A 27,498-nucleotide genomic window follows, 5' to 3' on the forward strand; every position below is an offset into this window, starting at 1 on the left:
TGGCGAACCTATGGTACTTCTGGCACACAAAGCCCATCTCTCCGGGCACTCCAGCTGTCGCCTGTTGCTCTTCCGGGTTCTTCGTGCACATAGGAGCGCCATATACTGGAGACCAGCTCCCCAGCGTGCATGCACACGCCAGCCAGCTGGTCTTTGAGTGTGCATATCATTAGAAACTGGACAACCAGGTGGTTGGCATGCATGCGCGCGCCGGGGTGCTGCTCTTCCAGTTTTCAGGGTGCGTGCAAACGCATTCCCGTGTTTTAGCACTCAGTGCCTTTTTGGTGCGCACGCACTCTTGTTTCGGCACTTGGTGCCAAAAAGGTTAACCATCATTGGTATAGGGCCATGTTGGCGAACCTATGCCATGTGTGCCGGAAGTGGCGCGCAAAGCCATTTCCCCCAGCAAGCAAGAGGTCGCCCGGAAGAGCCCACTGCGCATGTGCACGCGCCACCACCCGACAGCTGATTGGCATGCATGTGCAGGGGGGCGGAGGGGGGGCGTGAGAGATGCGCGTGTATGTGCAGGAATACACTGCGTGCGGGGATTGTGTACACATGCGCAGACATGCTGCATACGAGGGGGAATCATGTGTGCATACACAGATGAGGCACACGAGGGGGAATTGCACATGCATGCGCAAAGATGTGTGATGCACGAGGGTGAATCACGCGCGCATGTGCAGGGGTTATGGGCGGCAGCACGCATTGCCTTCTGGGTGGTGGCACACGAGCGTGCGCAAAGTATCGGCATGGGAGCTGAAAAAGATTAGCCACCACTGGTATAGAGTCTCTTGCTTGATAAGGTAGGTTGGACTCAAAGACCTCCAAGGTCCCTTCCAACCCTATTATTCTATATTTTATGTTTGTTTGAGTTAGGAGGCAACGTGGAAGCACCCTGCTTCTGTCTCTTTAAGCTTCTCCTTAACTCTAAAGCATATTTTTCTCAGCCCCTGGACTTTCAGTAGGAGATGCCAGGTATAAGCCAAGCTTCTTCAAGTCTCATTTGATGGGGAGATCAAATGATGCCATCCCAGTTCCAACACCCTTAATCGTTTTGCATCCAAATGGCTCTTTTAGAACATCCATGTCTCTTGATAATTAAACATAGCTTAACTACAGAGTTTTTTCAAAGTTGGCAACTTTAAGATTTGTGGACTTCAACTCCCGTGGTGGCTGGGGAATTCTGGGAGTTGAAGTCCTTCCATCTTAAAAGTTGGTATATGTTTATCCTGTATTTATTATTTTCTTATAAACAATTCAATGTGGCTAATATATCTAATATTCTTTCCCCTTCCTATTTTTACCACAACAACCCTCTGAGATGGGTTGGACTGAGAGGTTCTCCCAAGGCCCCCCAGCTGGCTTTCATGCCTAAGATGGAACTAGAACTTACAGTTTCCTGGTTTCTAGCCTAGGCCAGTAGCCCCAAACCTTTCCGTTATCAAGGACTGGTTCCATGGAGAGAGGTTTCTCTGTGGACCAGAGGGGGCATGGTGTTGCATGCTTCCTGCATCCTGCTGATGGCGCTTTGCTTGTTTGCATGGCCCTATTTCTGGCATGCCATAGTCTGGTACCATTCAAAGGACCAGGAATGGGGAACCCCTGCACTAGATCAATCTGGCTTTCAACAAATGTTTCCAAGTTTAAAAAATACTGCTCTATCAGATGTTTTTTCTGAAAGCGAAAGAGGAGCAAAAATACATGTGCTGGTAAATTGTTCTCTTTTGCCTGCTTATACAGTTTAAAAGCTTCGTTCCAAAAGATGCCATCTTGTACACAGATAAATAAGGCATTTGTTCTCATGTAAAGGACATTTTGTAATTGGGAGGGAAGACAAAAAGGGCACATTTCCAAGGGCTAAAGAAAAGAACAGGCTGTAAATGTATCAGCTGAATCAACTTTTAATTAATAAGGCTAAAGAGATACCACCTAACATCCTAAATTGGCCCTTAACACCAACATTTGAACCATTTTGAAATTTGGTATAGAAAGCTTTGCAAAAATTAACTTTGGTTCTGGTATAGTTGAGTATGTAAAGTAAATTTGGAAGAATTTCCTTTTCCAGGATGGCTTGCACCGTAAATATTCTAAATCTAGTGTAAATATAAATCAAAAATCATGCGAAATATCATGTGAATGTATAAAACCTTAGTAAGACTACACCTGGAATACTGTATACAGATGTGGAGACTTTGAAAAAAGGAGCAGAGAAGAGCAACTAAGATGATTAAAGGCCTGGAGACTAAAACATGTGAAAAATGGTTGCAGGAATTGGGTTTGGCTAGTCTAGAGAAAAGAAGGACTAGGTGTGACATGATAGCAGTATTCCAATATTTGACAGACGAGGGGGTCAACCTATTCTCCAAAGCACTGAAGACAGGACAAGAAATAATGGATGGATAATTAAGGAAACAACCAAGTTGGAAATAAGGAGAAACTGCCTAACAGTGAGAACAATTAACCCATGAAACATCTTGCTTTCAGAAGTTGTGGAGGCTTAATCACTGGAGGTTTTTAAGAGGAGACTGGAGAGCCACTTGTCTGAAATGATATAGGGTCCCCTGTTTAATCAACGGGTTGGACTATAAGACCTCCAAGTTCCCTTCCAGCTCTATTCTGATTAAATATTCTGCTGGAGACATGTAGACTAAAAAACCTTCTTGCCTTTCATACAGGGGGTGCCATAAATCAAGCAGCCAATTTGATGTTTATTGGGCATACTGTTTCTTTCTTTGGCAATATCTTTGTTATGTGACGCCAGTATAACATCTCTTCATTGGCATGGTTAGAATTGTGATGAGGTCAATTGAGGCTTGCCACAGTTGGCACTTGGTTCAGCGAGGTGTTTGATGGCATATTGTAAACTTTATGCTGTTATAAAGATACAGGGGCACAGGCTAATTGGGTTCATGAATTCGTAAGAGAAAGGTGAATGTGTTGGAGCACGAGATTTGTTGATTTAGGCTAAGGTCACTGATAGCATGGGGCATTTTTAAAACAAGAGTAGAAAGCTGCTTTCCTCCCCACTTATTAAACTTGTATCCATCTTTCCCACCAAATTGAGCACAAGAGGCTGCTATCAACAATACAACATAGTTATAAAAACAAAAGTCGAATTAAACCTTGAAAATGGGCAAATAAAATCTCCAAAAAGAAATAAACCATATACACCAATTGAAACTAGTGTCAATAGACAAGTCAAATTGTATGCCCAGAAGTCTGTTTGGATAAACATGTCTTTGGAGAGGACTTTGCTATCTGATCAATCTAGCCAGTATGAACAGTAGGTGGGGATGATGGAGATTGTAGTCAGATGATAATTGGATACCATCCTGTTTTAAAATATTCTCTTGCGTTATTACAGTTGTGTAAATGAAGGCGAACCTTACTGGATAAATCAAGTTTAGTCTAAATGGTGGATGGATTTAAAATTTGAGGTATTTGCACTAAATAATGTGATCGCTGGGATCCAAAGCAGAAACATTAAATCTGTTGATTTCTCCAATGCTTTTTTTTAAAGTGATCAATATGCAAATGTTCTTAATAGAAATTAAAGTTTAAAGCTCCTTTTGAGGGAATTCTCCAAGGGAATTCTGGTTCTTTTATCTTCCTTTCTGATATTTTGGTATATGTATCTGGTTGGTACATATCAAAACCTGTCTATCATACTGTCATAAAATGGAAGGGATGGAAAGAGATCATCTAGTCTCATCCTCTGTACAGTGCATGGATACTTTACTGCAAGCAAGAATTTCTTTCTTTCTTTCTTTCTTTCTTTCTTTCTTTCTTTCTTTCTTTCTTTCTTTCTTTCTTTCTTTCTTTCTCTCTCTCTCTCTCTCTCTCTCTCTTTCTCTTTCTCTCTCTCTCTCTCTCTCTCTCTCTCTCTCTCTCTTTCTTTCTTTCTTTCTTTCTTTCTTTCTTTCTTTCTTTCTTTCTTTCTTTCTTTCTTTCTTTCTTTCTTTCTCTCTTTTCAGAGTAATGAAGTGTAAATTCAGCACCAGAAAATTAAACACAGATGGCTGAGGCTTCATTTAACTTCTTTATAAACACATAAAGTAAATTTTACAATACCAGTTGTAGATTTCTTCAACATGGAGCAAACTCAGACAGAAGCAGACATGTTACAGGTTCAGAGCAGAACAGCAACTCAGGAGCTCAGAAACAGACATCAATTTCACTTTAGTTCAGCAGGTGAGCAAGACACACAGCAGAGGAGAGAAGCAGTTTCATTTTCAATAGACAGACTCCGAGCTTAACATAGTTCAGAGCTGCAGAGCTTAATATAGAGCCATGCCTAGGCTACTTCTAGTTTCAGTTTCCAAACACTCCTTATTGGCTGGCTTAGTTGCCATGCCTATTCATTGGCTGACCTTGTTACCATGCTTTATTCCAGTTCATGAATATACTCTGATTCTTTCTGTCTTTCTTTTGATGGAGGAGTACATATTCTGGTTCTACAGGTAGTCCTTGACTTATAACAGTTCATTTAGCAAACATTCAAAGTTACAAAGTTAAAAAGTGACCGATGACCATTTTTCACACTTACAACCATTGCAACATCCTCATGGGCATGTGACCAAAATCCAGAGGCTTGGCAACTGATTCATATTTAAAATGATTGTAGTGTCCCAGGCCCCATTTTGTGACAAGTCTGACAAGAAAAGTCAATGGGGAAGCCTGATTCACTTAACAACTGTGTTACTAACTTAACAACTGTGGTGATTCACATAACAACTGTGGCAAGAAAGATAATTAAAAGTGGGGCAAAACTCACTTAGCAAATGTTTTGGTTAGCAACAGAAATTTTAGGATCAATTGTGGTTATAAGTCAAGGACTACCTGTACAGTTATAAGAGCTGAAGCAGTACTGATGTTTTAAACTCAGTTTGATACCCGCCCTAATCAAATAAGCTAAAAAATGTCCAGAGAAGAGAAGATGGGGAGATTAGCTCTTTGTGGTCTAGAAAGAAAGTTTTAATTGGACTGGAGGTGTTATTTTCTGTTGCTGGTTTGACAAAATGGTTACGAGTGTGGTATGTGGCCAGGGTGCTTCAATGTGCCCTCTAAGTGTGTGGCTGAGTACCCACTGCTTCGGTTTGAACCACAAACCAAACTGGACTAAAATGGAATGCAGAGAATAGCAGGATCCCAGCTGCTAACTTTGTTTAAACCAGGACATACTTTTAAGCCATCATACAATGCAAACTAATGGCTGATGGTTCTGCAACATCTCAGTTCTTAAACTGGGTTAACTTGATTTTGTTAACTGGGTTTTACAGGTTAGATTGTTGTGGGAAGCCAGCCACCATTTCTACATTTAAGCCTACACCGTTGGAGCCTCCTCCTTAATTCTAAAAAAGAAAAAGGAAGAAGCTGCTGAGAAATGATAAGGAGTTCCTATGTGTTCCACATATAACACCCCACCCCAACCCTGCCTTAAATATACTTCATATATTGTTGCTTTGGGTTTTTCCAAACATGTTTATGATGGACAAGGCTGAAATAATAATCTGGATTAGGAAATATCTTGTCCTTCACCCCTACAAATCTGTGTTTTTTTTTAAAGGAGGGGGAACATAAGTTCTGGATCAATGACATGGATTTATACATAGTGTCTTGCCTTAAAAGTGTTCTTTACTATGACATTGATTACTGTCATAATCAATGTCATAGCAAAGAAGACCAACTGTGAGTCTTTGAAGAAGGCGGCTGTTTTGGGTCCTCCACAGAGTTTTCTTCTTGGTCTATAACTGATGGACGATAAAACCAGTTGGCAATGTCCAAGATTCCATATGGATAGATAATACAGGTAGTCAACTTACAACAATTCATTTGGTGATTGTTCAAAGGTACGACACTGAAAAAAGTGACTTATGACTGTTTCTCACACTTAAAACTGCTCAAAATTTGGACAACCGGTTCACATTTACGACGGTTGCAGTGTCCCACAGCCATGGGATCCCTTTTTTTGCAACCTTCTGACGTGCAAAGTCAGTGGGGATGCCAGATTCACTTAACAGCCATGTTATTTACTTAACAACTGCAGTGATGCACTTAACAATTGTGGCGAGAAAGGTTGTAAGATGGGGCAAACCTGAACTTAACAATTGTCTTGCTTAGCAACAGAAATGTGTGGTTGTATGTTGAGGACTACCTGCACAGTTGGATTGTCCAATGCTTTCCTACCCAAGTTGTGGAAGTATAAAGTGGACAATGTGCTGCCTACATGGAATCCAGTGATATTTGCTTGTGAAGGAGTCCGATTGTGACACATTTATAATAGAATCCTCAACGTCCCTTTTAAACTATGGTTTCCATGTTTCTTTGGAGGAAAGTATCAGAGGTGGTGGATATATAGTACAGTCCAGTTTTCCTTCAGTTCTTGGAGAAAGAGATGTACAGATCATGCCCACAGTGGTGGGATTCAATTTTTTTTACTACTGGTTCTGTGGCCGTGGCTTGGTGGGTGTGGCAGGGGAAGGATACTGCAAAATCCCCATTCCCTCCCTACCCACTAACCTGCTTTCCAGCTCCGTTCTCCTGTGCAGGGCAACAAAAGAAGACCCAACCAATCAGCTGGGACTTGGGAAGCAGAGAATAGATGGAGGCAGGGCCAGTCAGAGGTGGTATTTGCCAGTCCTCCGAACTGCTCAAAGTTTCTGCTACTGGTTCTCCAGAACTGGTCAGAACCTGCTGAATACCACTTCTGCATGCCCCTGTGTAGGATGATTTACATGACTTCCAAGCCTCACGCTGGAGGAAGGAATTCCATTGTTTTTATAGTGTGTAATCTGTATGGTCAATGTAACTTTGGTAGAAAGTGCAATACTTAAAGTTGTATATAAATCTGGCTTCCTGCATTTATATGCGAGAACATTATTTTTCCTGTTCTCCTGTAGTAACTGATGCACAATTAAGCTAATGATTTTCTTGCTGTAAATCTAGATGAGTGGTATTCAGTTCATTTGTGCAACTTGTATCTTGTTGATAAGCTATCTTCCATAAGAAATTGTTTATTTTAATGTTTTCTCTATAAGAGCTTTATTCATAGATGGTCCTTTGTATGCTTTAAAAATGGGCTTTATTCACGTCCATGATTACATTTGAAATATATGCTGCACTTCTGGGTGATAATTTGCACACTTTGAAACTTATTTTGTTGAGCTCAGACATGTTTCTCAATTATTCTTTTAGTTGCTACCTGAAATTACTTTATATCAATGTAACTTTGGGCCTCCAGTTATTCTGGCTTTCCAGGAAACAGTTGCTGACATACTGAAAGATGTGATAAGTTTGCTCTTGTTTACTTAAATCTTTCAGGCATCTGAGGTCACCTATTGCTTTTGCCAGTATTCAGAACAAAACACTGAAATTCAGAGTTGCAATATCATGGGATAACAATGCACAAAATTAGCTTGGCTTACCCATCATGCTAAACTATGATTTCTCTAGTCACCATTTGCTAAATATGCAGTTAGCTAGTTTGATATATCATGCAAAGGCCTACACCTTCATGAGAGATGGGCGGCTATACAAATATGATAAATAAATACATTTTAAAAAGCCTAAGACCATGTTGACGGACCTATGGCACATGTGCCACCTGTGGCATGAGGAGTCATTTGTGCGGGCATGTGAGCCCCAGCCAAACTTACCTGCACTGCACATGCATGCATGTCCCAGCTGATTTTTGGCCTCCCTAAGGCTCGAGGGAAACCTCTGCAACCTTTGGAGGCTGAAAAACAGGCCCGTTTCATCACTTCTGGTACTTTTGGTAAGGGGGTGCAGCGAGGGGAAGGTTTTGTGCGTGCATGCGCAGGGGGTGGGGTGCATTGCCTTCTGGGTGTTGGCACACGTGTACACACGCATGAGTGCGCATGCAGTTTTCAACACAGGAGCCCAAAAAGGTTAGCTACCACTAGCCTAAGGTTTTCAGATTACTTGTGTGTGGTTGTTATACAACCACATTATGCAATAAGTGAGCCCAGCTATTTTGGTACATTTGCTTATTATCCCATATTTTCCTTAGCCAAGCAGATTGTGTAAACATTCACCATCATGACCTGAGGTTGTGGCAAGGTAGAGAATGTTAGGTGCAATATGAAATCCTTATTTGTTTCCTTAGCCTTGGAATCACATATTGACTGAAATCATACAGAGCATTACAGAGATGTAGAAATTTATTTGCAAAATCAATGCAAAGCCAGGAAACCTGCTCATACTACATTCCTGGTTCTGAGATTCAGCACTTGTCAAATGACTGAGTGAACATATGGCAGCAGCAAGTTCTGCTTTTTGTTTAACCGAGGAATCACTTTTAAAAAGTTTATAAATCCTTTCTAATAATCCAAGACACTGTCATTGGTTCTAGAAATCTCCTAAACCTCTGCTACTTTTTCTGCAACACTTGAGCTGAGGTAGCCATGTGCACAACCACCAAAAACATAGGATAGAACTCCAAATTAAACAACCTGTTTGGGCTTCTAAATCCTAAACAAATAGAGAAGAAGAATCTATTAATAAATTCTAGTTCAGAAATTTGATCTTCTCTGTGTTGAAGTACATGCCCCCATACTAACATTATTCAAGAAAGAGTTTGAAGACGGGCACAGCTGCTACACTGAGTGAAGAGTTGAAATATGTATGTATGTATGTATGTATGTATGTATGTATGTATGTATGTATGTATGTATAAAATCTCTCTTGTTCTCTCTGTGTTTTAAAAGAGTGTTGTACTCTACTGGATCTGATATCCCTCAAAGCTTTATCTTGTGGTTTTGCTAACTGATGCCACTTCCTCTTCATTGCATGTTGGTCTCAGGAGTTTGGCACTCTCCACTGAAGAGTGTGTATGTGTAAAGTGCTTCTAGAACACCAGAACAATTGTCTGTCTGTAAAAATGAAGAGCCTCTGGCGGGAGGAGAGGCATTCAGCAAGGACATGGGCTTTTGTATGTTTAATGTCTTGTTCAAGAGCCCAGGCTAGCAATAATTGCCTCTGTTTGGTGGGGGGGGCAAAGGCTGGTGTTGACATGAAAATTTGTTCCTTCGTGGTTGGCGCAGATGCTCTATTCAGAGAGAGGATGTGATAAATATATCCCTGCCTCTTAGCAAAGTTGAATTTGACCAACTGTGGTTAAAAAAAATGCTCCTTGCTGATAATCATTGATGATTGATTGCTTGAGAAATGATTACTCCCCATTGATCTGTCCATTGCATTAATGACACTATCTAACCATCTCATCATCTGCCATCCCCTACTTGTGTTGCCTTCAATTTCTCCCAGCATCGGGGTCTTTTCCAGTGAGTCCTCTTTTCTCATTTGGCGGCCAAAGTATCTGAGCTTCATCTTCAGTATCTGTCCTTCCAAGGAACCGTCAGGGATGATTTAATTTAGGATTGACTGATTGGATCTCCTGGCAGTCCAACACCACAACTGGAAAGCATCAATTCTTCAGTGCTCAGCCTTCCTTACAGAGTCCAATTCCCACAGCCATACATTACTACTGGGGAAACAATACTATACACAGCTTTGTCCATAAGGAGATTCTCTGCTTTTTAATACACCGTATTAAAAGATTTAAAGAATATTAAAGATTTGCCATAGCTTCCTTCCCTAGGAGTGAGTGTCTTTTAATTTCATGGCTGTAGCCACCATCTGCAGTGATCTTGGAACCTGGGAAAATAAAAATCTCTCTCTGCTTCCATTTCTTGCCCTTATATTTGCCAGGAAGGGATGGCACCGGATGCCATGATCTTAGTTTTTCTAATGTTGAATTCCTTGCTGATAATTGTATTCAGCTTGTGTACATAATACTAGTTTTCCCATCATTGAATAGAAGATATTAGGCTTTCAGCAATCAAACAGATCTGGATTTAGGTTCACAGAAAAGAAAGACCATTATCAATGATTCATGCTATTTATCAACTTTTTTGAGAAGACAGCCCCATTCTCTGTGGGTGTGTCTTCTCAAAAATGAGTAGAATTCAATAGTTGAAGAGTTAATGGGGATTTTACAGTACTCTTCCACTGCAATGCCCATCAAGCCACACCATACCCACCAAGTCATGCCCATAGAACCAGTAGTAAAAATGTTTGAATCCCGCCACTGACATGAACATATAAAACCTTAATAACAGGGAGCTATTTTAGCAGCAACACTTAACATGCTGGATGTCTATGGAGATTTTCAGTCCCTCCAGGTCATGGTGGTCCCAAAGGTGATTTTTCAAGAGGCAACAAGACTTTCTGGTTTTTCCTTTGAAGATGTTTTGCTTCTCATCCAAGAAGCTTCTTCAGCTCTAAAAAGCTTCTTGAATGAAAAGCCAAAACATCTTCAAAGAAAAACAGAAAGTCCAGTTACCTCTTGAAAAAGCACCTTTGGAACAAGAAATGTGAAACCTTTTGCCTCAAAGTAAAAGTTACAGTCATAACTATAGAGGGATAATGAGAGTTATGCAGGAGGATGGAGGTATGTTGAGTTGGATCAAAACTGCATGCCCAAAATTATGTTTTTCATATACATACATACATACACACACACACACACACACACACACACACACACACACACACACACACACAGTGTTTCTTAACGTTTGGCAGTTGGCTTTAGAGTACAAGTAATTCTTGACTTATAATCTATTCATTCAGTGATCATTCAAAGTTTCAACAAAGAAGCTTCTCCAGCTCTAAGATGCTGGGAGAACAAAAAGGCTCAGCTGAGTTCTGCACTGCTTTGGTGCAAAATAACTGCCCAGAATAAGGCATTCTTCACTTGAGATGTCCTGCTCAAAGACTGAAGATGCAAAGGTTTTCCTTTGATAAAAGAGGAATCTTGAGGAAGAATCCTGACAAATGACTTTAGAAAGTATCTGGGTAAGGTCACAGAGATAGGCAGTGCCTGCTACTGTTTTAGCCTTCAGCCTTGTAGAGGAAACTCCATGGAAAGGGGTTTGGCAGTCATTTATGACAGGGATCTCCAACCTTGGCAACTTTAAGCCTGGAGGACTTCAACTCCCAGAATTCCCCAGCAAAGCCAGCTGGGGAATTCTGGGAGTTGAAATCCTCCAGGCTTAAAGTTGCCAAGGTTAGAGACCCCTGATCTATGATATCCAAAGTTCATGACATTGTCTTTCCCTATAATAAATTCAGAAGTATTCTATCAGTTTGGGGTCTCAAGAGGCTAGGGTTTTACATTTCTGCTTGACTTGGCATTAGCCAGGTGATTTCTTTCATAAGCAAACACAGAGGCGATCTGTGTTTCAGCCAAAAATCTCTTTACTCAAAGATTTCTCTGCCACTTGGTGTTAAAATGCCCATTTATCCCTAAAACCTTGGTAGATGGCAACAACTAGCTTGCCTTGCCTTGATCTCCATAAAAGTAAATAGAATTGGATCATGTTAGCAGTGGAAGGGAGACTGCTTGGAAATCCAGTGATTACAGATCTGGAAATTGAAAAAACAATGGAAGGAATCTTTGGAAAATCAGTGTCAGGGGATGTGTTCATGGAGTCCATTTTGAATGGTGTTTATTTTGCTTATTACAAACACATATCTTGAACAAGGGTCACCAAACTTGGTACATTATACCATTGGGCAGTCTCACTAAATGGTTCCCGTGCTGAGGATAACCATATGTTTGAGGCAGAGGTGATATTCAGCAGGTTCTGACCAGTTCTGGAGAACCAGTAGCAGAAATTTTGAGCGGTTCGAGAACTGGCAAATACCACCTCTGACTGGCCCTGCCCCCATCTATTCTCGGCCTCCAGAGTCCCAGCTGATTGGCTGGGTCTTCTTTTGTTGCCCTGCACAGGAGAACGGAGCTGGAAAGCAGGTTAGTGGGGTGGGGAGGGAATAGGATTTTGTAGTAACCTTCCCCCAGGAGTGGGAAGGTATGGAGATTTTACATTATCCTTCCCCTGGAGTGGGGAGGGAATGGAGATTTTACCTTATCCTTCCCCTGCCACGCCCACCAAACCATACCACACCCACCAAGCCACGCCCACAAAACCAGTAGTAAAAAAATTTGAATCCCACCACTGGTTTGAGGGTGAAAAAGCTCTAGGGTCCAGCCATCAAGGCAGCCAGCATTTTACTTTTAGAGAATGTTTCTGAGATATTGATGGAGCTCAGAGGCATTATCAAGTTAAGTTAGTTAAGTTTAGACTGGTGCTTTCCCTCTCAACATGCTAGCTTCCCTATAACATTTTAATTAGAAGAATCTTTAAAAAAAATAATCATGGGGCAGGGAGCTTGCAGATGTCACAAGAATATATTAGCAGGCATGCTACCCTCTCCATATATATCTTTTGTCATGTGAATTATCCAGGATATAAATATCATGTTAATTGTCTAGGATATAAAATTTCATCTTAAGTACCTAGGATCTGAAATTGTGCTGGTACAGCAAAGGGGACAGAACACAGAGGAATTTTTTTCTGGGAAAAATTACACATCAGGACATTTTTTGGAAAAGTTAAAGTGATGTTTATATGCATGCCTACATGCAAAACACCCAGCTACCCTGCTTTTTCCTTGAAAACCATCCTCTTCCCAAATTGCTGTTCCTTAACAGTTGCTGGGAAAACATACATGTGTCTGGCTTGGTGGGTGTCGACCTACTTACTACTATTATTCTTTTTTTAAAAAAAAATGTTTATTGAATTTTACACAGTTAAAAACAACACAAATATAAAACAACAAAACAACACAAATACAATTTTTACAGTGTTGTGACATCTACTACTTCCCTCTTTTTGTTAACTATCTACCTATATATTTATATATACATTTATTTATTTGTACTATTTTTTTTGTTCTTACTGTCCTATCATCCAACCAATTGTACCATTTTTTCCCCAGACTGTATAGTATTCCTTCTCTTCCCTCTCTTGTAATTCAAATGTGAGTTTCGCCATTTCTACTATCATTCTGTGTGGATAGATCCTTGGCCAATTGAAGCCATAGTACCTGAAAAATGCTGGCTTGACAGGAAGCCAATTTTTGCAGGCTGTTTTCATACAATTTCCATGGACCTCACTAGTCTGGTGCAGAGCAAAGTGTATTGGTATATGTGTATTAAAATAACAAGAGGAAGGAAGTGGTAAGAAGTAGAAAAGGCATGCTTACTCTCTCTCTCTTTGTCTTTTTCTGTTGCTTTCTCTCCCTTTGTGAAAATACATCACACCAAATTTTGTCCTTTTTTGCTTGGTACTAGTAACATCTTTTCTCTTGGTAGACTACGTTCAGGTGTTATTCCCATTGGTTTCAAGAATTTGCCTTCTGAGATTGGATGTCTGGTTAACACAATTCACAGAAGAACACTTACAAAACTTCACTTGCCCTTTCGACTTTTCTTCCCTGTAAGAAATCTGATAGTGGCCAATTGGTTTCAGCTCAGAATTGCTGCCAAATTAATGACAGTTTTTTGTATTGGTGAAGATTCATGCAAGCAAAAGAGAGGCTCTGTTGTCTCTGTGACTTTAGATTCCACAATAATCTATTTCCTTCCCTTCCCCCTGCTCAAAAATCCAAATTCCTTGAAAAGACAGAATACATTAAGAATGCAGAATGAGTTTTGTTAAAATGTCTATGCATCCCTGTATTTTTCTGACAGCTATGGTCCCTAATGTAAGTTATATAGTTACAATATTTTATGATGAGAAATTAGAGGTTTTTTTATATATATATATGTTATGCTGTTTTACTGCAGAAAAGTACTCTTCCACAATGATTTATACCTGGAGAATTAGGACAATATAGGCATGGCATGTCTGGTATAGAAATCACTGTAGAACAACAACAGACAAAGTGTTAGGGCTTGGCACGACATCCTTTCTCTGTCACAGTAGTGCATGCAAAAACAGCAATAGGACACTACACACCAAGCATCACAGGAGTTGAATAAACATTTTACTGATAGATCAATGCCAAATGCTACAAGAGTAGTGGTAATCAAACTTGAAAAGATTGTAAAATGTCAGGTCTGAAGTACTGTACAAAGGTTATGGCGTAAAAGGGCAGAACGTTTCTTCTTATTGTCACACTCGTCCAGACTTGGGCTCCTAGTCTAATTCTAGTCTAGTCTAGTCTACACTAGTCTGGTCTACTCTACTCTACTCTACTCTACTCTACTCTACTCTACTCTACTCTACTCTTTATTAATTTTGTTTCAGAGAAAATGTTATTGTACTTAGGAATGTTCAGAGGTTATGCATCAAATGAGTATAAGGAAATGTTTAGAAGACTCTCGACTCCATTTGTGCAAAAGGTATATACTTTTACTAAAGCCAAGTGGTTACAGTACAGCAAAAGCCAGAACGAAAGTTTTGCGTCAGACATTTCCCCACTAACTTTCCCTTTTCTGTTCCTCCTCCCTATTATCTCCCTATTGTCCAGTTACAGTGGAAAAAGTTATTTTGGGAACAGTCCCTGCAATGGCAGGCTGGATGGAGACCCATTCCATTCATTCCCAGGGCCCTGACCTCGGGATGGTGAGCTGCTATCTCGGGACGGCACAATGAGTGGTTACCCTTCTCACAGCTCCCTCGTCCCATAGTCTATGGCAGACGGGCTTATAGCGAAGCAAGGCTGGAGCTCAGGATGGCAGTTCTGACACTTACTTACTGCAGAATTAGAATTATAAAACTGGGATTGTCAAAATTGTTGACAAAATTAGAATTAGTCACTTTTACAACATTCAGTTTACAAAAAAAGGAAGTCTTTGCGTTGAACTACATAGACAGGGTATATAAAAGGGCACCACTTGTCCTTTTAGACATAGGGTCTCCTGCCAGAGCAGGGTGCAGGATTTGAAGACTTCCCTTCCAGCTTCTATGCTCTGCTCTGCTGTGTTCTGCTCTGCTCTGCTATGTTCTGCTCTGCTAGCCTAGCCTAATTCTAGTCTAGTCTAGTCTACACTAGTCTGGTCTACTCTACTCTACTCTACTCTACTCTACTCTACTCTACTCTACTCTTTATTAATTTTGTTTCAGAGAAAATGTTATTGTATTTAGGAATGTTCAGAGGTTATGCATCAAATGAGTATAAGGAAATGTTTAGAAGAACATGGCAACTAATTTAGACTTATAATGTAATTTATATAATAAATTATCAATGAGGCCTAACTTTACTTATGGACCTTCATTTTTGTTACACCCTGTATATTTTAGTTGTATTTGGGCAATTTTAGAATAAAACTTGAATTAACCCTAAAGTCATTGATTATTTTATTATTATTAGCCATGGGCAGTTGTGACTTGAAATTCTGGGGTTTTTTGCACCAGGGAGGGAAAACTCTCTTTCAAGAGTTTTCTTATCTTCTTGTGCACAGCAGGAAAAGAGAAAAGGTTGGAGGAAGTTAGTTTTTACTTGGTTTGTATTTGCCTTTAATTAAGCGTAGACAGAAGGGACTCTCTTTTCCTATATCTTTTTCTAACTAAAAGTTGACAAATGGGTTTTTGAATCACCACACCATTTCTGAAAAAGCTGACAGCAGACACACATGCTCTCATTGGATGCTAAAATTGCTTCCCTTAAGACTATAAAAGGCTCTACCAGGAATTAATTTAGAACCAATGATCTCCCTCATAAAATTTCCACCCATACAGTCAAATCATTTTGCCTGCTAGTGTCTGTTCGTGGGATTTTCAATTGGATGCCCGTGGATACTTTTATTCCTTCCCCTGTTTGAAAAAGAGGCACTTTTAATTAAAAGGAAAATAGCAACAACAATGGGAAACTCTCCCCCTTTAAATCAAAATGACAGATTCCATTCTTCTGTTCTGTTTTCCAAGAATAAAGGTAGCCATCCATCAGCATTCTTAGAAGTAAAAGGAGAGCTAGGGGTTCACAGTTGCAAAACTCTGGAAAAAGAAAGCAAAGATAGGAACAATATTAATAGGCATGTTTTGCAATCCCAAATCATTGGAGCACCAGATGAATACCATCGGCATTGACAAATCACGACCAGTCAATTGCAGAAGGCAGTGTTCGTAACAGCTTACATCCTGCAACAATACCTTTAACCCCATCAAACATCAACCTCTGCCTAAGGCAGGTCCTTGGGAAAGTCTTGATAGGTGGATAAAACTTCCCAATCCAGTCTAAACATCTGGGTGACCCTGCGACAAACCAATAATACTAATAATAAATTGAAATGGAACATTCAGATTTTTATCGGCTTACGCTTCTTTGAGATAGGGCAAGCCGGTAACTGAAATTTAATCATGCACATATTCTAATAAGCCAATTTCTGCAATAAAAGTCTCCTTGTTTTCAGAATGATGTTATTTATTTATCTGCCTGAGTACCTAGCATTTCTTTGGTCCAGAGGCCAAGTCTGGCCCTGTTAATACTCCAGTGGTGGGCAAAAGAAAAGAGTTCATTTCTACCGAAAGAAAGAAAACCCCAAAATAGAATGTGGAAAGGTACACATCATGTCTGGCTGGTCTTTCCCTTTTTGGTAAATGTGACTCAAATACATTGGTTTTTCTCCAGTCTACTCTATATATACACTTTTGGGGGAGGATTGTTTTGAGTTGCTCACCTAATATGAGAGGCGAGATCCTCTTTGGGATCCCTATTTGTCTTTCTTGTTTATGTTATGTTCTTTTTTTTCCGTTGCTGTCCTTAATTCTTGATTATGAATCCTTTTAGTGCCTAGGTGCAAAAACCAAGGACAAAAACTTGGCCTTCAGTAAAAGCAGTTTGCCTTTTTTCAAGGTTATTCTCAAGTCTCAGACTATTTTGCAGCCTTTCTGTTTCTTAAATTTGTACTAATTGACTCTTAACCCTACATAACCCTTTCAGATTAGCAAAGATTGAGCGGGCGCTATCACTTATCTGATCCTGCCATCTTGAAAAGCAAGCAAAATCTTCTTTCTATTTGCAATTGAGGAAAAAAAAACGAGTCAACTTTGCTAATGTTAATATAATTTGCAGAGAAGCATTTAAATTCTCTATGTATTTCTGTGAACTCTACGTAAGGATAACTTCCAAAAAAGAAGGATCAATAACAATCAAATAGCAATCATAACCTGAGCTACTTTTTACTATCCAGTTAAGTACAATCACATTCTTGAGAAAAACAATTATCATAGAAAAAGCTGCTGAAATATTTGAGGGCAATTTCCCCCCTGTGAATGAAAAACAAAGATAAAAGTTTAAATGATTATAGGCCATTCTATGACTTGGTGCTTGCAGGTAGTATAGCTGGAATCAGGTAACCTTTGTTAGAAAACCATAGTGGTAATTTTTAGTTCAGAGTAGTTTATACATTCCCAGGTTAAAGCAAGTACACACACCGCTTGTTCAGTTCAGCAAACAATAGTATAACTTGATGTTTATGTACAGGTAGTCCTTGACTTACAATGGTTCATTTAATGACCATTCAAAGTTACAACAGCACTGAAAAAAAATGACAGAACAGTTTTTCATGACCATTGCAGCATCCCCATAGTCACATGATCAAAATTCAGATGGTTGGCAGTTGGTTCATATTTATGACTGTTGCACTGTCCTGGAGTCATGTGATCAACATAGTATGATAGACTTGCGAAGCTGGTGCATTGTGCAACAAGGTTACATAGTGTAATAAGATTGGGTCCGGGTTAGGGACTTCTGTCCTCACTGTGAGTTGTATTGAGGGGGGGGGGGGTGCATGAAGGGAGGCTCAAGCCAATCTCATTGTACACATGTTGTACTCTGACAATAAAGGTAATAATAATATAGATCAGCTTTTGTGACCTTTTGATAAGCAAAGTTAATGGGAAAGCCAGATTCACTTAACAGCCATGTTACTAACTTAACAACTGCAGTGCTTCAATGAAAAACTGTGGCGAGAAAGTTCGTAAAATGGAGCAAAATTCACTTAATAAATGTCTCACTTAGCAACATAAATTTTGGGCTCAATTGTGATCGTAAGTTGAGAACTACCTTAGCATATATTACAAAAAAATAGTGGCAAAAGACAGATAAAAGTAGGAAGAAGAGGAAAGACAGATAGAGAGGGAAGAGGACTTAATAACAACTATCTCTCTGTCTACATTCACCCATCAACCCATCTACCTAGCTAGCTACCTAACCTACCCATTTACTTATCTCACTCAAATGTTACAGACCCTACTAGAAATAAGCTACTAGAAATAAGATATATCTCATTTTATTGCACTTTGTAGATGCTGCATTTTTTTACAAGACCCTCCATCCAAAAAACCTGCTGGAGTTTCAGATGATGATTAGTAACTTTTAGCAATGAAGTATTTTAGATATCATGTTATTGCATACTGAATGACTACTGTATATTGTAAGCACAACTTTTTTACGCACTACGAAGTTTAAAAAAAAAGGTGTGGCTTGGTTTATTGCAATATTCACCTTATTGTGATGGTCTGCAATATCTCCAAGGTATCCTGGTAATTCTGTGAGTAATTAATTTTGAAAGTCCCAAAGATGAAGATTACTTTCAAACAGACAGGAAAGATTTGCCTAGGTTTTCAAGAATTTCTGAGCCATTTGTTGCCAAAATGCAGTCCTGATTTAAATGTCTGCTTTCCTTCTTCTCTCACCCCAATGTTTGTTTCTGCAAAAACATGGGCGGGAGGTCAACTACTATCTTTGCAAATGGCATCACTTGGCTGTTCTCAAAAAAGCTAAGGTGGGTAGTACTTTGTTGAAAGATTGCAAGAAAATTCCAAAGCTCCAAGCTAGTATAAGAAGTCAAAAAGCCCTGGAAGAAGGCAATGACCAACCAGAATAACAAAGTTGGAAGGGACCCTGAAGGTCTTCTAGTCCAGTGGCCCCCAACCTTTTTTGTGCCACGGCCCGGTACTGGCATCACAAAATGATCCGCGGCCCGGTACCGGCATCAGCACGCATGGCAAGGCGAGCCGAGCGACCGGCCAGCCAGCCGTCCCCCGCTTCTCCCCGCCACCTTCAACTCCTCCTTTGTACCTTTGTCGATGGGCTTCGGGACGGCTTCGGGACGGTCGCTCAGCTCGCCTTGCCTTGGGTGCTGAAAGAATCCTCGCGCCTTAGTTTTGTTCGAAGCCGACCCCCCCTTTGATGAAACTAAGGTGCGAAGATTCCTTCAGGACCCAAACGCCGCTTTCCAACCGGAAAAGCTCACTGGAAGCACTTCCTCAAGATGGCGGCGCCCAGCAAACCAGCGGCCCGGTAGAAAATGTTCCACGGACCGGTACCGGTCCACGGCCCGGTGGTTGGGGACCCCTGTTCTAGTCCAAGCATCTGCTTAAGTGGGAGTCCTTATATCATCCCAGATAAATGGATGCCCTTCTTAAAAGCCTCCAGTGATGGACTACCCACAACTTCTGAAGGCTAGCCATTCCATTGATTAATTGTCCTCACTGTCAGGAAATTTCCACTTGCTCCTAAGAAAAATATACAGATATTTCTGTTTGTTAGCTAACAATCAAGATAAATTCATAGCAGTTTTTGCCAGTAGGTCCTAGTCCATATATGTTTATTTTTTCCAGGATTGCTTTAATTCATCAACATTCATCTGTGTGCAGCTGTCCTTGCATAATCTTTAATATTTAAGACAATAGAACTGGAAGGGATATTGAAGGTCTTCTAGTCCAGCCCCCTGCTCAAGCAGGAGAACCTTTACCATTTCAGATAAGTGACTATCTAATCTCTTCTTAGAAACCTCCAATGATGGAGCGCCCACGATTTCTAGAAGCAAGCTGTTCCACTGGTTAATTGTCCTCACTGTTAAGGAAGTTTCTCCTTAATTCCAGGTTGCTTCTCTCTTTGATTAGTTTCCAACCATTGTTTCTTGTTCCACCCTTTGGTGCTTTGGATAATTATTTGACCCTCCTCTTCTTTGTGGCAGCCCCTCAAATACTGGAATACTGCTATCATGGTGTGTACTTTTTTGGGATACTTCTAATGACAGGCTTAGAAGTCAACTATGCAATCTGAAAATAATGATTTTAGGGAAGCTCATGGAGATCTTGAAGTCGTCATTTCACTCTCTCTCCCTTGAGGGGAATCCAAAGCTGACTGTTCCCTCAAATAGTTGCTCCCAGAGTTCCTCTTTGCACAGAGCATAGGAAGGCTTTTAGTAGGAACGTCATATGTATTTTTTTAATCCTTCAGAATTAAAAGAGCATTGTAAATATTTTATAAAAGTTATTTATCATAAAAGAGAGCTTGGTCCTGGACAAGCCAAAAGAGATTTTATGAATCATAAGCCACAAACCCTTATGCTGGTTTAATGACGAAATCCACATTTTTGTGGGTGAATCCAGTCTGTTAGCACATGTGTAGAACTGTGTACCAAGTTAATGAAGTTATTTGCACAAATAAAACCTGCAGACTTGTCCCCTTGTCTTTCTTAAATTCATGCAAAGGATATGAATTTTTGGGAGGTGGGAGGGCGGGGACTTTTGAATATTAAATGCTAGATTTGTGACAGCAAAATGGGTTCAAAAGACTGTTTGTCTCTGGGTTCTTCTTTATTAAGCAGACTGTGGAATGCTGCCAGCCAACCTAGAAATGGCATGTGGTCTTTTTCTGGGAAGGGGGGTGGGTAGTGATGGTGGTGGTGGATTAATCTAGGCAGAGATACCTCCTGCTGACTGTTAAAATAGAGAACAAAGAAAAAGAACTTTTAAAAAAAGCCATAGATGCTATTAGCTTAATGTTTCTGTTCTATGATCTCCTTGCCCTGCTTGCTTTGTATAGTTTAATCAAGATTTTTTTTTAAAAAAATATGTGGACCAAGTAATTGAAAACAAATTTACCGTGTCTTAGACCATCAAGTTCCCTTTCAGCTAGATGGTTGGGCTATGCGGTAGATTCATCTGCTTTCAATTTTCAGTGATGTGAGAAATATAGAATGACTTGATTTGTAATTGTGAGTGTTAATAATGAAAGAGATATTCTCTGGTCTGGAGTCTGCATAGGAATTCTGGCTCTGTTATGCTTCACGTAATGAAATCCAATTCAAAAGCTGCTGTTATCCTTTACTGAACGTTTTTATGCTCAGCTAACTTTTTAAATAAACCCAGGGCTCTTTTTACTTCCTCCAAACATACGCTGCATACAGGATGCATAAATATTTGCGTAGAGAAAGATTGCCATGAACGTTTTAAAAACTTGTTTGTTTAAATACATAATTCATTTGATAAAAGTTTTGTTTCGGCCTGTCACCATCAGTGTCAAAACAGTAGGAAACAGTTCATTAACTAAAAATGTATTTTATGAAATGCTCTGCTTTATTTGGGGGGGATTTGGGATGTATGTTGTCATTTTTTAAAAAAAATTCTGTTGGTAGATAATCATTTGATGAAAAACTGAAAATCCAAAGGTTTGGGGGATCTTTTTGTGCACTTTGGAGTTCCTTAAATCAAGCTGTCAATAGTCTTTTTGGCAAATTAGGAAGTTCTAAACTGCAGGCTGTTCCCAACCTCAAAATCTACAATATATTGTTTGCAAACCTTCATTTTGGCTCATGTGACTTTAGGTTTTTCAAAGAGGCAAGGCCACAGTGTGGCTGTTGCTGCCTATGTGGTTTGAAAGACTTTTCAGAGAGTTTAAAAGAAAAGAAGTATTTCAAGAAAGATAGGAAATATATCCAAAGGCAGTGCTTTAACTCATCAGAGCTGAGAATGTTCCGTTCTTGGTCAGACAATGTTAGGTTTTGCATGGCTTCTGTACTTCCAAGGCTAGGAAGTGGCTTTCTGACTTTTGATGTGTCTGCTAGCATAGCATTTTGCCCCCTTCCCACACACTTCTAAGAAATTTTGAGGGAGGCAATTAGTAATATCAGCAAGAGATGGGACTGACTGCACTATTCTGAATTCCTGAGAGAAAGGAAACATTAAATGTGATTTACACTACCTTAAGCATACCATTAGCCGGGTATATCAAAGATATGTATATATTTATTGGGGCCTGTGTAAATCATTCCGTAAAGGTTAATTTGCTCTACATCCATTTCTGAAGTAGCCACAACTGTACAGAAGCCCTTGGTGTGATTGTTTTGAGGTCCTCCTGTGATCTTGTGGAAATGGCTATGCATATACAAGACACATCACTGCCCAGCTGCAGGCCTAAAAATCTTGGGACAATGCAACTATGCCAAGCTTTCAAGAAATTATAGCTGTTTTGCAGCTTTTAGAATCGATTTCCATGCTGCTTTTCCAGGATCATAGCTTCACATTAAGGAAAGGTTAAACTTCTTCCTAATGTTCTGTTGCATTGTTTGTTTAGGTAGGTTTGGGTTTTTTGTTTGTCACAATGGCTTTTAAGGTTGCGCATCTTGCAAAGTCACTCAACCTGAAAGTGACATTTTAAATAAGAGACACCACTCATAGACAATCTCAGCTTCTCCCAAAGGGGATTGTACTTTTCCTGTACTGGGACTGTACTTGGAGAGAGACAATATATTGGTCCATAATGGTGTACCTTTTTCTGTGATTGACCTGTGCTTCCTCTTCCTCTGTTTCTGAGCTTCACGCAAAGGATGGGTGCGAGCATTTCCTGTCATTTCTCAAAACCTGGGAGAGACAGGAAGCACAAGTTATTTGTGCATCCTCTCAAGCCTTTTCTACAGAGCGTGCAAAGTGTGACTGCATTTCACAGTAGATCAACAATAAAAGTCACTGCACTCAACGTAAAATGGCTTGCAAGCTCTATGTAACCTTGTTTTGCAGGGCTGGCTCCATATTTTAATGCGAAGTCTTAGAAAACGGTCTCCTGCCAATCTGTTCTATGTTATCAAACCAACATGGTGGTACTGAAAAGTGAGAGGTTGTTGAATAAAGCAGTTGGGTTTGTCCACAAGATCAGGTGCACACTATTTCAGAGTAGTGTCATATCAGGGGCTTTGTGGAAAGATGGCTTCTGATAAGTATAGATCAAGGCTAAAGGAGAGAGAAAGCAATCATTCTGAAATCTGACACAGATGTCAGGATACACTAGACTTTGTTGAGCATTGAGATCCAAATAGTTAGCCAGAGGTGTTGCATACTAAGGTAAAAGTAAAAGTTTCCCCTTTCCAATGATGTCCAACTCTAGGGGATGGTGCTCGTCTCTATTTCTTAGTCAAGGGAGCCAGCATTGTCTGAAGACACTTCCATCGTCATGTGTCCAGCATGACTACATATATACCAAGGCATAGGGAATTCTGTTATTATCCCTCCTACGTGGTACCTATTTATCTACTTGCATGCTTACAAACTGCTAGATGGGCAGGAGCTGGGACAAGTAATGGGAGCTCATCCCGTCATGTGGTGCTCGGGTCTCAAACCCAGGATGTCAGCTTTCCAGCTGACAAGCTCAGCATCTCTAACTGCTGAACCATCATAACTATTATTGTTGGACAAGCATGTTCCACAGAACAACCGATTTATGTAAAGTATTGGAACACCATAACGCTTGAAAATAGTTTAGGTTTCATGCATCAGCCTTTAGTATGGAGTTGCATTTGTGTGTATGTGTGGTTTTGAATGGAGCCTGCCTCAGAAAGCAAGAGTTATACTCTTTGCTGGGTCTCTATAATGTGACACCACTAAATTGAATACATTACCTAAATTTTGAAATATAAACTGTTGGGTACTTGACACATCCATTGCCACTCCAAGTCTGTTTCTGAATTCTCTGGAAGGAAAAAGCAAGACAAAAAACTATGATTGAATGGGGTGATATGGGGCATGATTTGTGACTACGTTTTGCAACTGCAGTGCTATCTTTAACTCCTTTTTACTGCAGTCTTATTTTCTTGCATTATAAGCTGCAACTACTTTTTCTGTGCACAAACTTTATTTACTTATTTATTTTATTTACTAATATAAGCATCTCTTCTCCGGACATAGGTAGGGTCTGTGTGTGTTGTATTTATATATTGTATACCCACATGATAAATTACACACACACACACACATGCACACACACACAAACTTCCTTAGTTTTGATCTAATCATAATTACAAATTATTATTTTTTCTGCTAGATTATTTCCAGCTATTGAAAAGCAGGAAATGCTCTGTAAGCTGGAAATGTAAACTACCAAAACCTTTGGCTAAGCATTTAGTTGATGCCTTACCTTTTGAAATTAAGCCTTCAGAGTTAGCTTTGAAGTTTTTTCTTGCATTGTAAGAAAGATTCTAGACGTCCTGTCTTGGAAGTGTTTTGCTGTTGTTATTGTTTTGCCAGAGAAGAAAAAGGAGCAATGGTTTTCCTCAGAAAAACAATTGAGAGATTCAATTTTTCAGGTGATAACTCAGCATTTGTTTATGAGAATTCAACTTCTGCTTCATGTAGTGCCTCTTTCCAATGTCTTTGTGTAGCGATATTTGGGAATATTTTAATTCTGATTTAAGGCTTGTAAATTCTGACTCTACTCACGGAATGAGACAACTTGCTGAAGCCAACTTGCCATGGGACAATCCACATAGGATAACGCAATAAATATTATATGCCACTATTTCTTCGGCATTATTTCCATTGACAAAAATGGAAATAATGTTGAAGAAATAGTGGCTGATTTATTGTGTTGAGTTATCCCACGTGGATTGTCCCATGGTGAGTTATCTTGCACCACAAAGTAAAAAAGATATTGAGACTCTAGAAAGAGTGCAGGAAAAAGCAATAAAGGGGACTGGAGACTAAAATATATAAAAAATGATTGCTGGAATCCGGTATATCTAGTTTAATTGAAATAAGAACTGGGGATGACATGATAGCAGTGTTCCAATATCTCAGGGGCTGCCTCAAAGAAGAGGGAGTCAAGCTACCCACCAAAGCACCTGAAGGAAGGACAAGAAGCAATGGATGGAAACTAATCAAGGAGAGAACCAACCTAGAACTAAGGAGAAATTTCCTGACACTTAGAACAATTAATCAGTGGAACAATTTGCCTCCAGAAGTTGTGATGCTCCAACACTGGAAATTTAAAGAAAATATTGGATAACCATTTGCCTGAAATGGTACGGGTTTCCTGCCTAAGCAGTGGGGTGGACTAGAAGACAACTCTGCTATTCTATTCTATTCTATTCTATTCTATTCTATTCTATTCTATTCTATTCTGTTCTGTTCTGTTCTGTTCTGTTCTGTTCTGTTCTGTTCTGTTCTGTTCTGTACTCTACTCTACTCTACTCTACTCTACTCTACTCTACTCTACTCTACTAAGAGTTGGCCTCAGCTAGTTGTCCCACAGTGAGTTTACTGGAGCAAGATGGCTGTGGCAAGTTGCCCTAAATCTCTCTATTCAACATTTTTAGATAATATGTCCTCCGATGCAACTAACTCTAGGCAACTTATGTACATGACTTCAGCAATTGAGTTTTAAGGTGACTCAGGTTTTGTCATTTATACATTTTGTGATGCCTTACTGATGATGTGGGTGTTGGTGCAGTTTGGCATTGCATCTGCTTTCATTTGGCCATTTCATCATGCTGATCTCTTCTCTCTGATTACTGGATAATGCCTTCTGTGGCTATTTTGGGTTGGCCTGCAAGGGAGGTACGGAATCTGTCTTTTGTAGGGGCCTTACCCAGAATCTCTACATATAACATTGAGAAGTTCATTTTTAATGTGTGCCAATGTGTTCACAGGAAAAAAAGTGACAGTAAAGGCTACCTTATCTTATAACATAGGTTTTTTTCAAACTTGGAGAATTTAAGATCTGTGGACTTCAACTCCCAGAATTCTGCAGCATAGAATAATATTATTCTGGAACACTGTGAACACATGTTAGTGATCAGACCAGTTTATCTGATGTTTTTATTTTGCATCTTATTGTATATGTTTTTATTCAAATTGTATTTTTACTATGCTTTACTGTAATTTACCCTGAGAGCTTCAGCTACTGGGTGGTTTTAAAATATAAATAAAAAAAACGTTTTCCTGCTGACTTGAGTACTGGAGGCACATTCAATAATGTGGTTATGACAAAAAGCCCACAATGAAGACTGGAAATGCTAATCAAGAGCTATAATGGTTATAGTCTGACTGATTTTGGTTTCATTTTTAGATGAGCAAAATGTCTTTGATTAATAAATTGTAGCCATTAACTGATTAATTATTCTAATCCGAGCTTTTCTCTCTTTTTCTCAGTTTCACTGATGCTTTCACTTTTACCACCGCCTAGACTCCTATGTTTAATAGTCTTAATAATTCTGTGTACATGCAAGGTTCTTTTTCTCATAATGGGGAAGTTACAGCTACTTTCTTTTCCCCTTTGACACAATAGCTTCTTTCTCTCCCTCCCTCCTCCACTCCCCCCTCCCCCCAATCATATACACTTTTAGTGCAGAGGTGTCAAAGTGAGCTTATGGAAACCAGGCAAATGGTTTTTTTATTTTTATTTTGAAAGACATTTTAAAAATGGTTGATGATTCTGTGCAGTTTAATAAGTTACATCCCAATTATGAAGACTGTGAAAATGCTAAGAGCAAAAATTTTACCAAGTAACGTAAGGTAGGAAACTTCAAAACAGTTCCTATTAGAACTATTACATATCTCCTTTTTGGAAAATAATAGGAAATAGTCATATTTCAGTCTTGCAAAACAAAGCCACAGGAGATAATAACATTATTGCTCAGTATTCTTCATTAGTTAATTTATCCAGGTTCTTTGTATGCAAAACTATTTTATCCTGAAGGAAAGGAAAAGAACCATCTTTCTTAGTTATAAAAATTTCCTGAGGTGATTCTCACTCACCGCAGGGAATAAGATGAGCTATTATAAGCTTTTTGTGTTCTTTATCTGATACTGCTAAGACATTTCAATTCTTGCTCTATTTGTTGCTGAGATAATTGTGTAAATGGTTTGTTCTCTTGCCAGCTTCATGGTTATGTGGACCACAAGCCCTTGGGCCTTCAGATCTTCATTGGAACGGCAGATGAGAGGATTCTTAAACCACATGCTTTTTACCAAGTCCATCGCATCACAGGGAAAACAGTCACCACCACCAGCTTTGAGAAAATCATTGGCAACACCAAAGTGCTGGAAATCCCTCTGGAGCCAAAAAACAACATGAAAGCAACGTAAGGTTCAATATTACAAAATGTTGTAAGATAGCAACAGAGGAGAACTTAATACGATTAATGTAAAAGATGCCTGTATTTCATTTGTAGAGAAAACTCTCAAGAGTAAGCTTTACTAAGGCATATACTGTAGTTCATTAGTAGAATAATTCAAGTGAGTGCAGAATGGGTCCTCTTCAATCCCTTAACAGAGGTCATCTGTTAGGGGAACAATCAATTTCTACTGGAGATCTTGTTAGCAGAATAGACTAATAAGTCACCAGCTTTGTCAATTTTTCTGGAAACTTCTATTTCTCAAGGCCCGTAACTAGAGAGTCTTTTAGTGCAAATCCCTGATCATTAGATGATCTGATTTCTGCACCAGGAGAGCTTTCTGATTTGCCAGTCCTTGGGAGAAGAGGACATTTCAATTAATCAGCCTCTTCCCTACATGAATTAGCATTTGAATTGACTTCTTTCCCTCTTAGATTTTGAACTGA

The 27,498-nt window shown here is 39.6% G+C and overlaps 1 protein-coding gene across 5 annotated transcripts in view; it reads left to right on the plus strand.

Annotated features, from left to right (window-relative positions):
- Nucleotides 1-27,498, plus strand: part of NFATC2 (nuclear factor of activated T cells 2) — a 191,416-nt gene that overhangs the window by 42,899 nt on the left and 121,019 nt on the right. For all 5 annotated transcript variants that reach the window (XM_087959279.1, XM_087959280.1, XM_087959278.1 and 2 more), the window contains exon 4: nt 26,817-27,019. In XM_087959279.1, the coding sequence (XP_087815405.1) occupies nt 26,817-27,019 (203 nt within the window). The remainder of the gene's footprint in view (nt 1-26,816; nt 27,020-27,498) is intronic.

The sequence above is a fragment of the Notechis scutatus genome, chromosome 3 (assembly GCF_049901735.1).
Source record: "Notechis scutatus isolate UNSWTSFEM ecotype Mainland chromosome 3, rNotScu1.2, whole genome shotgun sequence".
Classification (NCBI taxonomy): Eukaryota; Metazoa; Chordata; class Lepidosauria; order Squamata; family Elapidae; genus Notechis; species Notechis scutatus.